The 10,748-nt window shown below is 40.7% G+C and overlaps 1 protein-coding gene across 2 annotated transcripts; it reads right to left on the bottom strand.

Moving 5' to 3' along the window:
* Positions 1 to 3,085: 3,085 nt before the first annotated feature.
* On the bottom strand, positions 3,086 to 8,606 carry lrrc28 (leucine rich repeat containing 28). Of its 2 annotated transcripts, none has more exons than XM_085351998.1 (10): positions 8,547 to 8,606; positions 7,883 to 8,123; positions 7,746 to 7,786; positions 7,480 to 7,517; positions 7,260 to 7,397; positions 5,477 to 5,683; positions 5,282 to 5,384; positions 4,702 to 4,886; positions 4,440 to 4,599; positions 3,086 to 4,354 (listed from the first exon to the last, which is right to left on the bottom strand). In XM_085351998.1, the coding sequence occupies exons 2-10, from the start codon at positions 8,048 to 8,050 to the stop codon at positions 4,285 to 4,287; spliced, it is 1,110 nt and encodes a 369-aa protein (XP_085208124.1). In that variant the 5' UTR covers positions 8,051 to 8,123; positions 8,547 to 8,606; the 3' UTR covers positions 3,086 to 4,284. The 2 variants fall into 2 exon arrangements, with proteins under 2 accessions (XP_085208124.1, XP_085208115.1); XM_085351989.1 differs by having other exon boundaries at positions 8,414 to 8,578.
* Positions 8,607 to 10,748: the final 2,142 nt, after the last annotated feature.

Below are 10,748 nucleotides of genomic sequence, written 5' to 3'. Positions count from 1 at the left end.
CAACTGTAGTTCAGGAGGTAGAGCAGGTAGTCTACTGAGGCTAACCCTAACACCCCACCAACCACCACCTTGGACATAAATGATTGAAATCCTCAGTATCTGTCATTGATGAAGGAAATTGTACAAGTATGACAACCAGATACATTAAAAATGCCAGTATATAATATACAGTGGGGCAAAAAAGTATTTAGTCAGCCACCGATTGTGCAAGTTCCCCCACTTAAAATGATGACAGAGGTCAGTAATTTGCACCAGAGGTACACTTCAACTGTGAGAGACAGAATGTGAAAAAAAAATCCATGAATTCACATGGTAGGATTTGTAAAGAATTTATTCGTAAATCAGGGTGGAAAATAAGTATTTGGTCACCTCAAACAAGGAAAATCTCTGGCTCTCACAGACCTGTAACGTCTTCTGTAAGAAGCTTTTCTGTCCCCCACTCGTTACCTGTATGAATGGCACCTGTTTGAACTCATCATCTGTATAAAAGACACCTGTCCACAGCCTCAAACAGTCAGACTCCAAACTCCGCCATGGCCAAGACCAAAGAGCTTTCGAAGAACACCAGGAAAAGTATTGTAGACCTGCACTAGACTGGGAAGAGTGAATCTACAATAGGCAAGCAGCTTGGTGTGAAAAAATCAACTGTGGGAGCAATCATCAGGAAATGGAAGACATACAAGACCACTGATAATCTCCCTCGATCTGGATGATGCAGCAGAGGATTGGGAGAATGTCATGTGGTCAGATGAAACCAAAGTAGAACTTTTTGGTATAAACTCAACTCGTCGTGTTTGGAGGAAGAAGAATACTGAGTTGCATCCCAAGAACACCATACCTACTGTGAAGCATGGGGGTGGAAACATCATGCTATGGGGCTGTTTTTCTGCCAAGGGGACAGGACGACTGATCCGTGTTAAGGACAGAATGAATGGGGCCATGTATCGTGAGATTTTGAGCCAAAACCTCCTTCCATCAGTGAGAACTTTGAAGATGAAACGAGGCTGGGTCTTCCAACATGACAATGATCCAAAACACACCGCCCGGGCAACAAAGGAGTGGCTCCGTAAGAAGCATTTGAAAGTCCTGGAGTGGCCTAGCCAGTCTCCAGACCTCAACCCCATAGAAAATCTGTGGCGGGAGTTGAAAGTCCGTGTTGCTCGGCGACAGCCCCAAAACATCACTGCTCTCGAGAAGATCTGCATGGAGGAATGGGCCAAAATACCAGCTACTGTGTGTGCAAACCTGGTAAAGACCTATAGTAAACGTTTGACCTCTGTTATTGCCAACAAAGGTTATGTTACAAAGTATTGAGTTGTATTTTTGTTATTGACCAAATACTTATTTTCCACCCTGATTTACGAATAAATTCTTTACAAATCCTACCATGTGGATTCATGGATTTTTTTTTTTTTCACATTCTGTCTCTCACAGTTGAAGTGTACCTCTGGTGCAAATTACTGACCTCTGTCATCATTTTAGGTGGGGGAACTTGCACAATCGGTGGCTGACTAAATACTTTTTTGCCCCACTGTAATGTGGGTTAAGAAAGTAGATAGTAGGTTTTTTCTTACTTCATGTGAACATACCACATCAGGCTCTGAAAACACCATCTGAGAAATCTTGACTTCTCACAACACCAGTCCATCTGCACAAGGATTCGCAATCTTTTTTGGGGGGGTTAATCCTCCTTTTAAATGTAGGTTTCCTTCAGATTCATCTGAGCTCACATGTTCAATTTGCACTGATGACTTTCTCGTCATGTGTTCCTGCAGTGCTGTGTTTATGTACAAATTCATGAGGCTTTGCTTTGCCTGTGTCTTTATGTGAGCATAAAGTATGGACGAGTGATATTTCCTATGTGCAGGCAGCTGAGATGGAATAGTCCCAGAGGGAGGGCAGAAAGCTGAAGCACCAGTCAGAGAGGATCATGGTATCACATCTGTCTGAACATGTCATCGATCCAGGTAATGGAGCTGCTCCGCTTTTCTCTCAACAACCCTCTGTTATTATGCAGCAGCTACAGATGGACTCATTGCAAAAAATGCAAACGATAAATAAAATAAGAAATGAAAGGCGGGGTATGCTGCTAGCATGTTCAGCGGGGGATAGCTGGTATATCAGAGGAATAAATAAGGAAAATAAAAGTCTGACTCAGGAGTTAAGCAAAGCTCCCCTGGCATGCTTGGCTCGAGGCTAACTGGCACAAGACCTTCCTGTTGGCCGGATGTTTTTTATATCCCACATAATGGGGAGCCAAAGAGCTCGACTCTCCTGATCTACTGACACAAACAACTGTTATAGCCAAGCAGCTGAACTTTAACTCTAACAAAAAAAGAAAAAAACATGCACTCTTAGTTGTGAAATGCAAAGAGAAGGAAAACAGAAGATTTGAACGTGTTCATGTTTGAAAACTTTCAAGTGGAAAGTGTTTTGGGTGATCTGGGCAGCAATTTCAATCATCTGTAAGGCATCAGTCACATGAAAGAGAACAAAAAATAAATAAAATCTAAACCTGTGTCGTTTTATAGACTGAAGTCTTCCACTACAAACGAAACTAAGAAACAAACTAAGTGAAGTGCTTTATTACAAATAACAATTCTCATTCTCGTATCTTCTCCTAGTGTCTGTTTTTCACTTTTACTTGTTAGCTTAGTTCAAATTACGTAATTAGTTTAGGGAGGGAGGTTCTGGGTTCTGGCGATTGTGTGGCTGACCCAAGGCTACTTCTTTCTATTTCTTTTTCCCAGATCTCCAGACCTTTGAGTTATTGTTGTAAAGGAGAACGGCATGGTGGTGCAGAGGTTGGTGCTTACATGGGTACAGTCAAAAGGCGACTACGGCATGTTTTCTGTTGTGGCTTTAACAACATATTGTAAGACTGACATGATTCTCACAAGCTTCAGACCTGAGTCACATTAAAAGCTGTGTTTTCTCAGACATTTCAGAACTTTATGTAATGGATCTGATAATAGATGCTTCTGTCCTCTCTGCAGTTTTCTTTATGGACAACTGTTATGATGAACTCTCTTTTGTAAGAAAAACACAAATTCAAAGTCAAACATCAGTCAATATTTACTGCCAAACAAAACAAATGATAAATTAGAACTGTACAATATGGTAATAAACATTACACACACACACACACATATCAGTTCAACAAGAGAAACACACAGCGCTGCTTGTGTTTAAATCTCTCTTTTTCTTCAGGCAGACAGTCTGTGTCCTTTAAACCCTAAAAAGTGTGAAAATCTGACTTTTTGGTTTGTGTATTTTTTTTTTTTTAAACACAGAGTGTGTTATTATAATTCTTGTTATGACAAAAAGACATTGCTGTTAACATATAAAACGGTCAAATCTTAAAAGCTGATATAGAATATAACAAACTTTCTCATAACCTGTCAAATAAATGCGAGTTAGAGGTGTCACGATTACATGTATTGAAAATCCTGATATTTAAAAATGAAATGTAAATATTGTGTCAATGCACAATATGAAAAAACTTTGTTTTGTATGCTTTTGTAGGGTTAAGCATCATAGCATCTCTCGCCATGTCTACGAATTTTGAGTTTAATTAACTGGCCAATAAACAAAGTTAATGAATCTGACTGAAAGCATAAGTACAGAAGTTTCTTTTTCAACCACTCATATTACAATATTATAATGATGAAGTTTAAGTCTGATATCGTGACAGCCCTAACATGAATCCTTGGCTCATTGTCTTTAGTAGGTCTTAGAGTTCACAAAAACTGTGACTAAGAACATGACTTCATGCAGTATGTTGTCTCAAATGTAGATTTTCTATTTTAGACATTCACTTTAATTTCTTCTGAAATTAACACACATCAAACTGATAAACATTCTTTGAACTCACAAACCTTCAAATATTCTTCGGTTATCATAAAAACAAAAGCATGCTACAAATGTTAACACCTCAAAGATCACTCTGCAATCAATGAGTCTGCTGCAAAAAGCTTCAGTGGAAAAAAAACATCTTATTCCACAAAGATGAAAGTGTTTGTTCTTAAAAGTGCCCAGTTATGAGTGGGTAGTTACCATTTAATGAGCACTACTGTGCACTGCTGCTGACCTCCCCCCCACACAAACAGGAATGCAAAGCTCTGAAATGTTGAGCTTTGTGTTCATCATCTGACCTACCAAACATCTGCATACGCTGCTTCTGTCAGGTTCTTTATCAAGTAGCGAGCCACAGACATTCAAGATCCACAGCTGATGTTATATGTCAGTGTGTGAGTGGGGGAGGGGAGAGAGAAGGAAATGAGATCACCCCTGGAGGTCAAAGGTTCGGAGGCAGTGACTGGAGCAGCAGTAGGCTACAAAACTCACAGTGGTCCTGAACAGGAGAGGAGAAGGACGTAAGTATGCATGTTAAATCCTTCTTCAGGGGGAAACTAAAAAAGACGGTGTGTTTGCCTGACCTGCGGTGCACTCCTGCCAGGGCGGTGTCACGGAGGGGGAAGAGTTTGGGGTAGATGATCGTGAACATGGCTTGGCTGCATCGGTGACAGTGACCGAGGGGGAACTGCAACAGATCCCGCAGGCTCTTTGGGAGGGTGATGGGAGGCAGCAAGCTGAGCTCTAAAAACAGCAGTAAACAAAAAAGGTGCCGTTAAAGTTTGAAGTTATTAAATTATAACCAGCAGGTGTTTTCTAACTTAAGAGTGAACAGTGTCTGCTCACCTGTTGGGCGGCGGTGGTAGATGCGGTGCAGCGTCCTCATAGCCAGCTCCTCCAGGGGAACAACATGTTCTGTCTCTGAGCCCACCACCTTCACTTCAGCTGGCAGGCCAACCAAGGCTTCACTTAATTCCTCACCCAGCATTTCACCAAGTCCACCCTCCAGCGCTTGAGCAGATAAGCCACATCTGCAGGACAACAACACACACAAACACAAGTATGCAGCCCATTAAGTCTGCAGTTGTATTTAGTAAAGATGCTACAAACCACCTTTATTTTATACAAGACGTATATCAGTATCCTCCCCTCACATGTGCAGATCTTAAGATGATATGTTAAGACAGTTTCACCACTATGCAGAGGATAATACTTACCACCTCGCTCTTGTCCCAACCAGCCACATTCTCTATACATTTAGTATTTACACTTTTCCAACAGTCTGTGGGCTAAATACCAGTTAATTTTCTGGCTAACTTATATCCAACATCATGGAATTGCATTTCTTTTTCACTCTGCTTATCAGCAATGACCTTTATCAGTTGTCTTAAACTGTATCTGTTGAGCTGTTGGGATGGTGTATTACCCGCTGCAGCCGATAACTTTGTTGTACAAGTAGGACGGGAGTCCTTTCAGGTCCACGTTGTTGTCAACAAACACAAACTGCATCTCCCGTGATCTGCCCAGATCTGAAACACACAAAGATTTCAACACCACCTCGCTCATTTTTTTGTCACCACTAGAGCAAATAACGGAGGGACAGAGAAGAGGATTCACCGACCCAGTGGTAGGAAAGTCAGCCGGTTAGCTGCCATAGAGAGCTGGTTAAGGCGGTGGAGCCAGCAGAGCTGCCGGGGAACGTGGCTCAGCAGGTTGTGGTCCGCTGTCAGATTCTGTAGTGAGAGACAGCGATGCAGTCGGTCCGGTAGAGACATCAGCTGATTCATCGACACGTCAAGCGTCTCCAAGTCCTGCAGATCACCAATCTCTGCAGGTGTCACAAATATGTGAGAGACGTAAATCTCAGATAAAGCTGCAAAACTTTATTATTTGAATGAAAAAAAGAAAAAAGAAAATCCCAGTTTTGTCAAACTTTTATCAGAAATTTGATTTGTATTTGTTGTTCCTCGCTGGATGCCTTAAAACCAAAGGGTTTCCAAACATCTCAACTAGACATAACATCTTTGTTGACAGGTCTTTTTTTCATCATCTTGGCTAAAGCTGATGTAAGCCCATTATACCCTCCTCTTAGAAGGAGGCAGGAGCCTGTGGGATTTCTAAAGCAAAACGAGAGCATCGCTGCAAAAAGAACAGCAGCACAGTCAAATGATTATATTATTTTCGAACCACAGCTGTAACTGAATATACTCTCTGGTTTTGGTTAAGTATACTTTGATATAGGGCTGGAAGCACTGTTTCTCATCACTACTATTTTTATTTTGCACACACTGTCTCATAGTTAGGATGAAATTCAGTCAACAGAAATTGTGAGACTCGAAAAAGAAATTGTTGGTGTTGTCACTAAGTTCAGGAAACATTCCTGGTAAATCAAGAACCATGGCAAAAAGAAAACAGGCGTTACTGAGAATTTGACTATGGGCACAACAAATAATAATCTAATGGTTTCAAGTTATTGACAAAATCCACGGAAGGTAACTATTTTTATTTATTTTAAAGTATATGAAATTGCACAACCTCCCTTCAGCTTCAGCTACACTACTTACATGCGCCTCGATAATCTGTGTTTAAAAAAAAATTAAAACAACTTTTCTCTCAGGTAGAGCTCTGCTGCTCTCTGCTGGCAATTAAAATATTTACAAGTCGGGAAAACCAAACACGCTGGGAAAAAAAGCAACAGTTCAAAGTGATTTTATGCCAAACATGAAATATAAGTCTTACTCTTACAGAGAAATTGCTGAAGCAGGTAAAAGCATTACCAATACACGTATGTTGTACATGTTTTGCTCTTTTTTTGTAATATTTCAGAGTAAACGATTTTATTCCACTAGTGTTTTGTTTTGAAGCTTTTATGTAAGACAAGTGACAATCAAGAGTTCAAACATGAATACATTAGCCAATCGTGTTGTTGCACTGACACGAGTACAGAGTAGAATTTTATGACAGTTTCCAGCGGACATCCTCCTTCTCTGTGCTCATAAAGACACAGCTAAGCACAGTTTTTTTTAAGCTTTTCTTGGTTTTCTATAATGTGAATAAGCACATTTTGTTCAATGATCTCATTTAATTAGGTCCTAATGATATAAAAATGTTGCCAATGCATAGTGTAAGTATAACGTTTGTTGTGGGGGAGGGGCAGGGGTTAAATTCTGGTTTGTATCAGATTTCGCAAACATTAAGCATTCAGTTTGTGCTGCTGCAGTGTATGGTTGGCACAAAATCAGAAGGAACATCTGGACTTGCTCCAAGACAAACCACTGGTCTAGGTAGCTGTACTTAAACCGATGCCCCTGAATAAAGGACTCAGGCTAATATAAGATAATGTAAAATAATTTAAGCCTCTAAAAGGAAATCTAAAAACAAGACAGACAACTGTTGTGTCTTACCTGGAGGAAGGCATTTGAGCTGGTTATTGGACAGTCTCAGGTGCCGCAAAGACCTCAATCTGCCGATCTCTGGACAGAGAACCTGCAGGGCATTATTGCTCAGGTCTAACGACTGCAGTCTGGCCAAGTTTCCAATAGCTGGGAATGAAACCAATCTTAATATTCAAACAAGTGAATTAAACACTGTTATTAATATTATTGTACTGGACAATGTGCTTACCCTCGGGAATAATGACCAAATTGTTTGAGTGCAAATACCTGAAATGTACAAGCAGACAAGTAAGACAATTACAGCTCTGGTGTTTGCTGCTGAAAACACCTAAATGTGAGAGACAGTTAATCTCATTTAGTGATGCAACATCTGGTGGTTAACTTCACTAGAAACCTCTTGATAAACACAAAACACACCATCAATCTCCGACAGCATGTGTCAACTCTCTGTTGTCATCATTTATAAAACAAAACTTAGTTTAGCAAAATACTTACAGTTCAATGAGATTTGGGAGCTTTTGAGCAAGATTGTCAGGCTGATAAAGACAGAGCAAAAGCAGAAGTAGTTAGAAATTTTCTTTGGGTTTCATAAGTGTCTCATATGGTAAAATGAAAATGCACTGTGTGGATACCAGTGTAGTGAGTGAGTTTCTCTTCATGTAAAGTCTCTCCAGAAACTGCAGGCCTTCATCTTTCAGCAGCTCCACGGGGAAAATGTTCAGGTTTTTGTAGTTAAGAAACAGGTTTTTGTGGCGCTCCTGCTTGGCCATGAATATGGTCTCATGAAGTTCGGTTGCCATTGCTAAGGAGACCTCTCGTCCTCCGGTGGAGGAGCCCTGGCAGTGCCTCCTACCTCTATGGCATCACTGGATCCTGACAGACAAACACATGAGCAGACGTCCTGACAGATATTCCAAGCTGCAATGGCGACATGAGGTGGACCCAGACCACATTAACAGGGGGTTTTCGTGTGATGTGCAACTACAGTTAATGGCTCACGGTTGCATAAAGTAGGAACCTGTTAGTTCATTTAATATTAGACAAAATTAGACGCCAAATGACACACAAGAAAACATAATAAGTAGTAATATCTGTTGTTTTAAACTATTAGCATGACAGCTAACAGGCTGCTACTGTCCAATAACATGAAAACTGTAGTTTACCTCAGCTTTGCAGGGCCATTTTAATCCCCTTTAAACCTCACATATACTCATAACCAGCTTAATGCGCCATATACGATGTCAAAGGTAAACTACCCGTTAACTAGCAAATGGTTGCTAAACAACAACAACCAACCACGGCCAGACGTCAAGGCTAACTCCTTCTTCGTCGTCTTCTTCCTGTGGGGAAGTTTTCGGCGGACTAGACGGAGCGAAGGGGCGTTACTGCCCTCTTCAGGTCATTCGTGTATTTCTATTTCCGTTTTCTCGCGAGATGACACAAAAAGAATGGGCTCTATGGAACTGTAGTCCAAACATGTAAATATTTCAGGATAAACATTTTTGTTCTCAAGTTATTAGTACATTGAAGATATAATAGATATAATATATATGAATTGTAGCTTATACCGACTTGTATATGAGGCTGAACACTAAAGAAGGAGAAAAAGACTTTTGAGACTGTTGGTGGAAAAGTATAGAGAAGGTTGCACTGCGTCTTTGTGGATCGAGAGAAAGCATATGATAGGGTGCTAAGACAGAAACAGTGGTACTACACGAGGTTATCAGGAGTGGCAGAGAAGTATGTGAGAGGGTTGCAGTACATAAATGAAGACAGGAAGACAGCTATGAGGTATAGGTGTGAATGAGAGGGACACAGCCGTAATGGTGAAACTGCAAGGAGCAGAGAAAGTGAAAGCTGATGACTTTAAATACTTGGGGTAAACCGTCCAAAGCAATGGTCTGTGCACAAGAAAGGTAAAGGAGAGTGCAGGTAGGGCAGAGTGGATGGAGAGGAATATCAGGGGTGATTTTTTATCAGGGCTGGACTGGGACAAAAAATCGGCAGAGGCATTTTGACTAGAGACCGCCCCACGAGGTATTATAGGAAAAGCCATAAAGCCTTTGAATGAAAAGAAACGCTGTTGTGACAGTAATGTACACTGTCTTGTTGGTATGTATGTATGAATTCTATACATTTTACACCAGATAAAAACTTTGGTTGTAAGATTCAGATAATTATTTATCAAAAGCTAGACATTTTAAATGAGAATAAGAAAGAAAAGTATTTCTTTGTGCCCCCCTTTCCTTGTCCCCTACTGGCTACCCTGGCAAAACCTTGCTAGACCCGCCCCTGCACAGTTACCAGCTGTCAGCTACATAGAAAATGATTTATTTTGTTATTTGTCTCTCAGAAACAGTTCATAACTTTCCTTCAACTCCTTCATGTCACCTAAAAGGTAAACCTGTTTCTCCATCACCTGTTCAGCTCTGATGATTCACTAAGGACATCTCCTGGTTTCATCTTCATGTTTCCCTCTCACCACATATCCAAACAGATATCATGACCAGCAGCTTTTACAGCTGTGGCTCCAGCAAACATCCGCTGAAACTAGAAAGTAATATTAAATAAATTCTAACATCAGCTGATCAAGCTTAAACGTGCTGCTGTTGTTTAGCGCGACATCTGCTGGTTTCCTCTTTCTGGCGCAAAGTGGGTGATAAACAAACAAGAGAGATGAGACTTGCTTCAGAAAAGCCAATCAGCTGATCATTGATCAGTTCCATGATTGAAGTAGCAACAGGAGAGGGAGGGGGGGAGAATGAGAGAAGAAGAGGCAGTTGTGCAGCAAAGACACAGAATAACTCCAGCTTTGTGTCTTTTTTTCATTCTAGCTGAAGTACAGATCAAATCGCGTCCCTTTTAACCTCAATACGGATACCTCAATACCATTTTCTTCTGTTTGCCTTTGATAAGACTGCTTTGAGAGCCGTTACTCAAGCAAGGAGGAGGATGCATCCAACCTCCTTGGCTGTAATTGGTCCAGCCCAGAGTCAACTGTTACCAATTGGCCAATCCCCCACCTTTCATTGTTTATACCGTTACAAAAACAAACAAACAAACAAACAAACATTGGCCCATAAAAACAAAAATTCACCATCCAGTCCAGCTGTTCCTCAGAGGGACATATCTGAATTAATACTAATAAATGGGACTGATAAAACTTTGTGGGTTCCCTTCACACAACTAAAAGAAAGTAATAATAATTAAAACAGTGCTTTGTAAATCTTGTAGCTTATATGTGGGTGTTAACAGAATTTAAAGTGAAAGTAGTTGCAACACTGTCACAGTGATAATATATATGGAGTATGCAATATTAAGGTGTATATGCAGAGATCTGTACAAAAATTGCAAATTTACAGGTTAGGGGTAATTACAGTTCTATTATGTAGTGTATACCTGTGCAGGGACACAGTCATAGGTGAAGAAGGTGTACAGGAGTGGACTGAGCACACAGCCTTGGGGAGTCCCTGTGCTCACTATCTTTGTACCTGTTGT

This window comes from Diplotaxodon limnothrissa, linkage group LG1 (genome assembly GCF_057381915.1).
Source record: "Diplotaxodon limnothrissa isolate DT_005_m linkage group LG1, D_limnothrissa_male_GT1.1, whole genome shotgun sequence".
NCBI lineage: Eukaryota > Metazoa > Chordata > Actinopteri > Cichliformes > Cichlidae > Diplotaxodon > Diplotaxodon limnothrissa.
The sequence above is the reverse complement of the archived record's forward strand: the minus strand, read 5'-3'. Positions and strand labels throughout refer to the sequence as shown.

What these genes read in the sequence shown, in the direction of transcription:
- lrrc28 (XM_085351998.1), bottom strand. Translation starts at nt 8,050, where the DNA reads ATGGCAACCGAACTTCATGAGACCATATTCATGGCCAAGCAGGAGCGC. An exon ending in CTCCCAAATCTCATTGAACT is followed by an intron (nt 7,518 to 7,745) that starts GTAAGTATTTTG and finishes TGTACATTTCAG; the next exon opens with GTATTTGCACTCAAACAATT. An exon ending in AAAGTTATCGGCTGCAGCGG is followed by an intron (nt 4,887 to 5,281) that starts GTAATACACCAT and finishes GTTGTCCTGCAG; the next exon opens with ATGTGGCTTATCTGCTCAAG.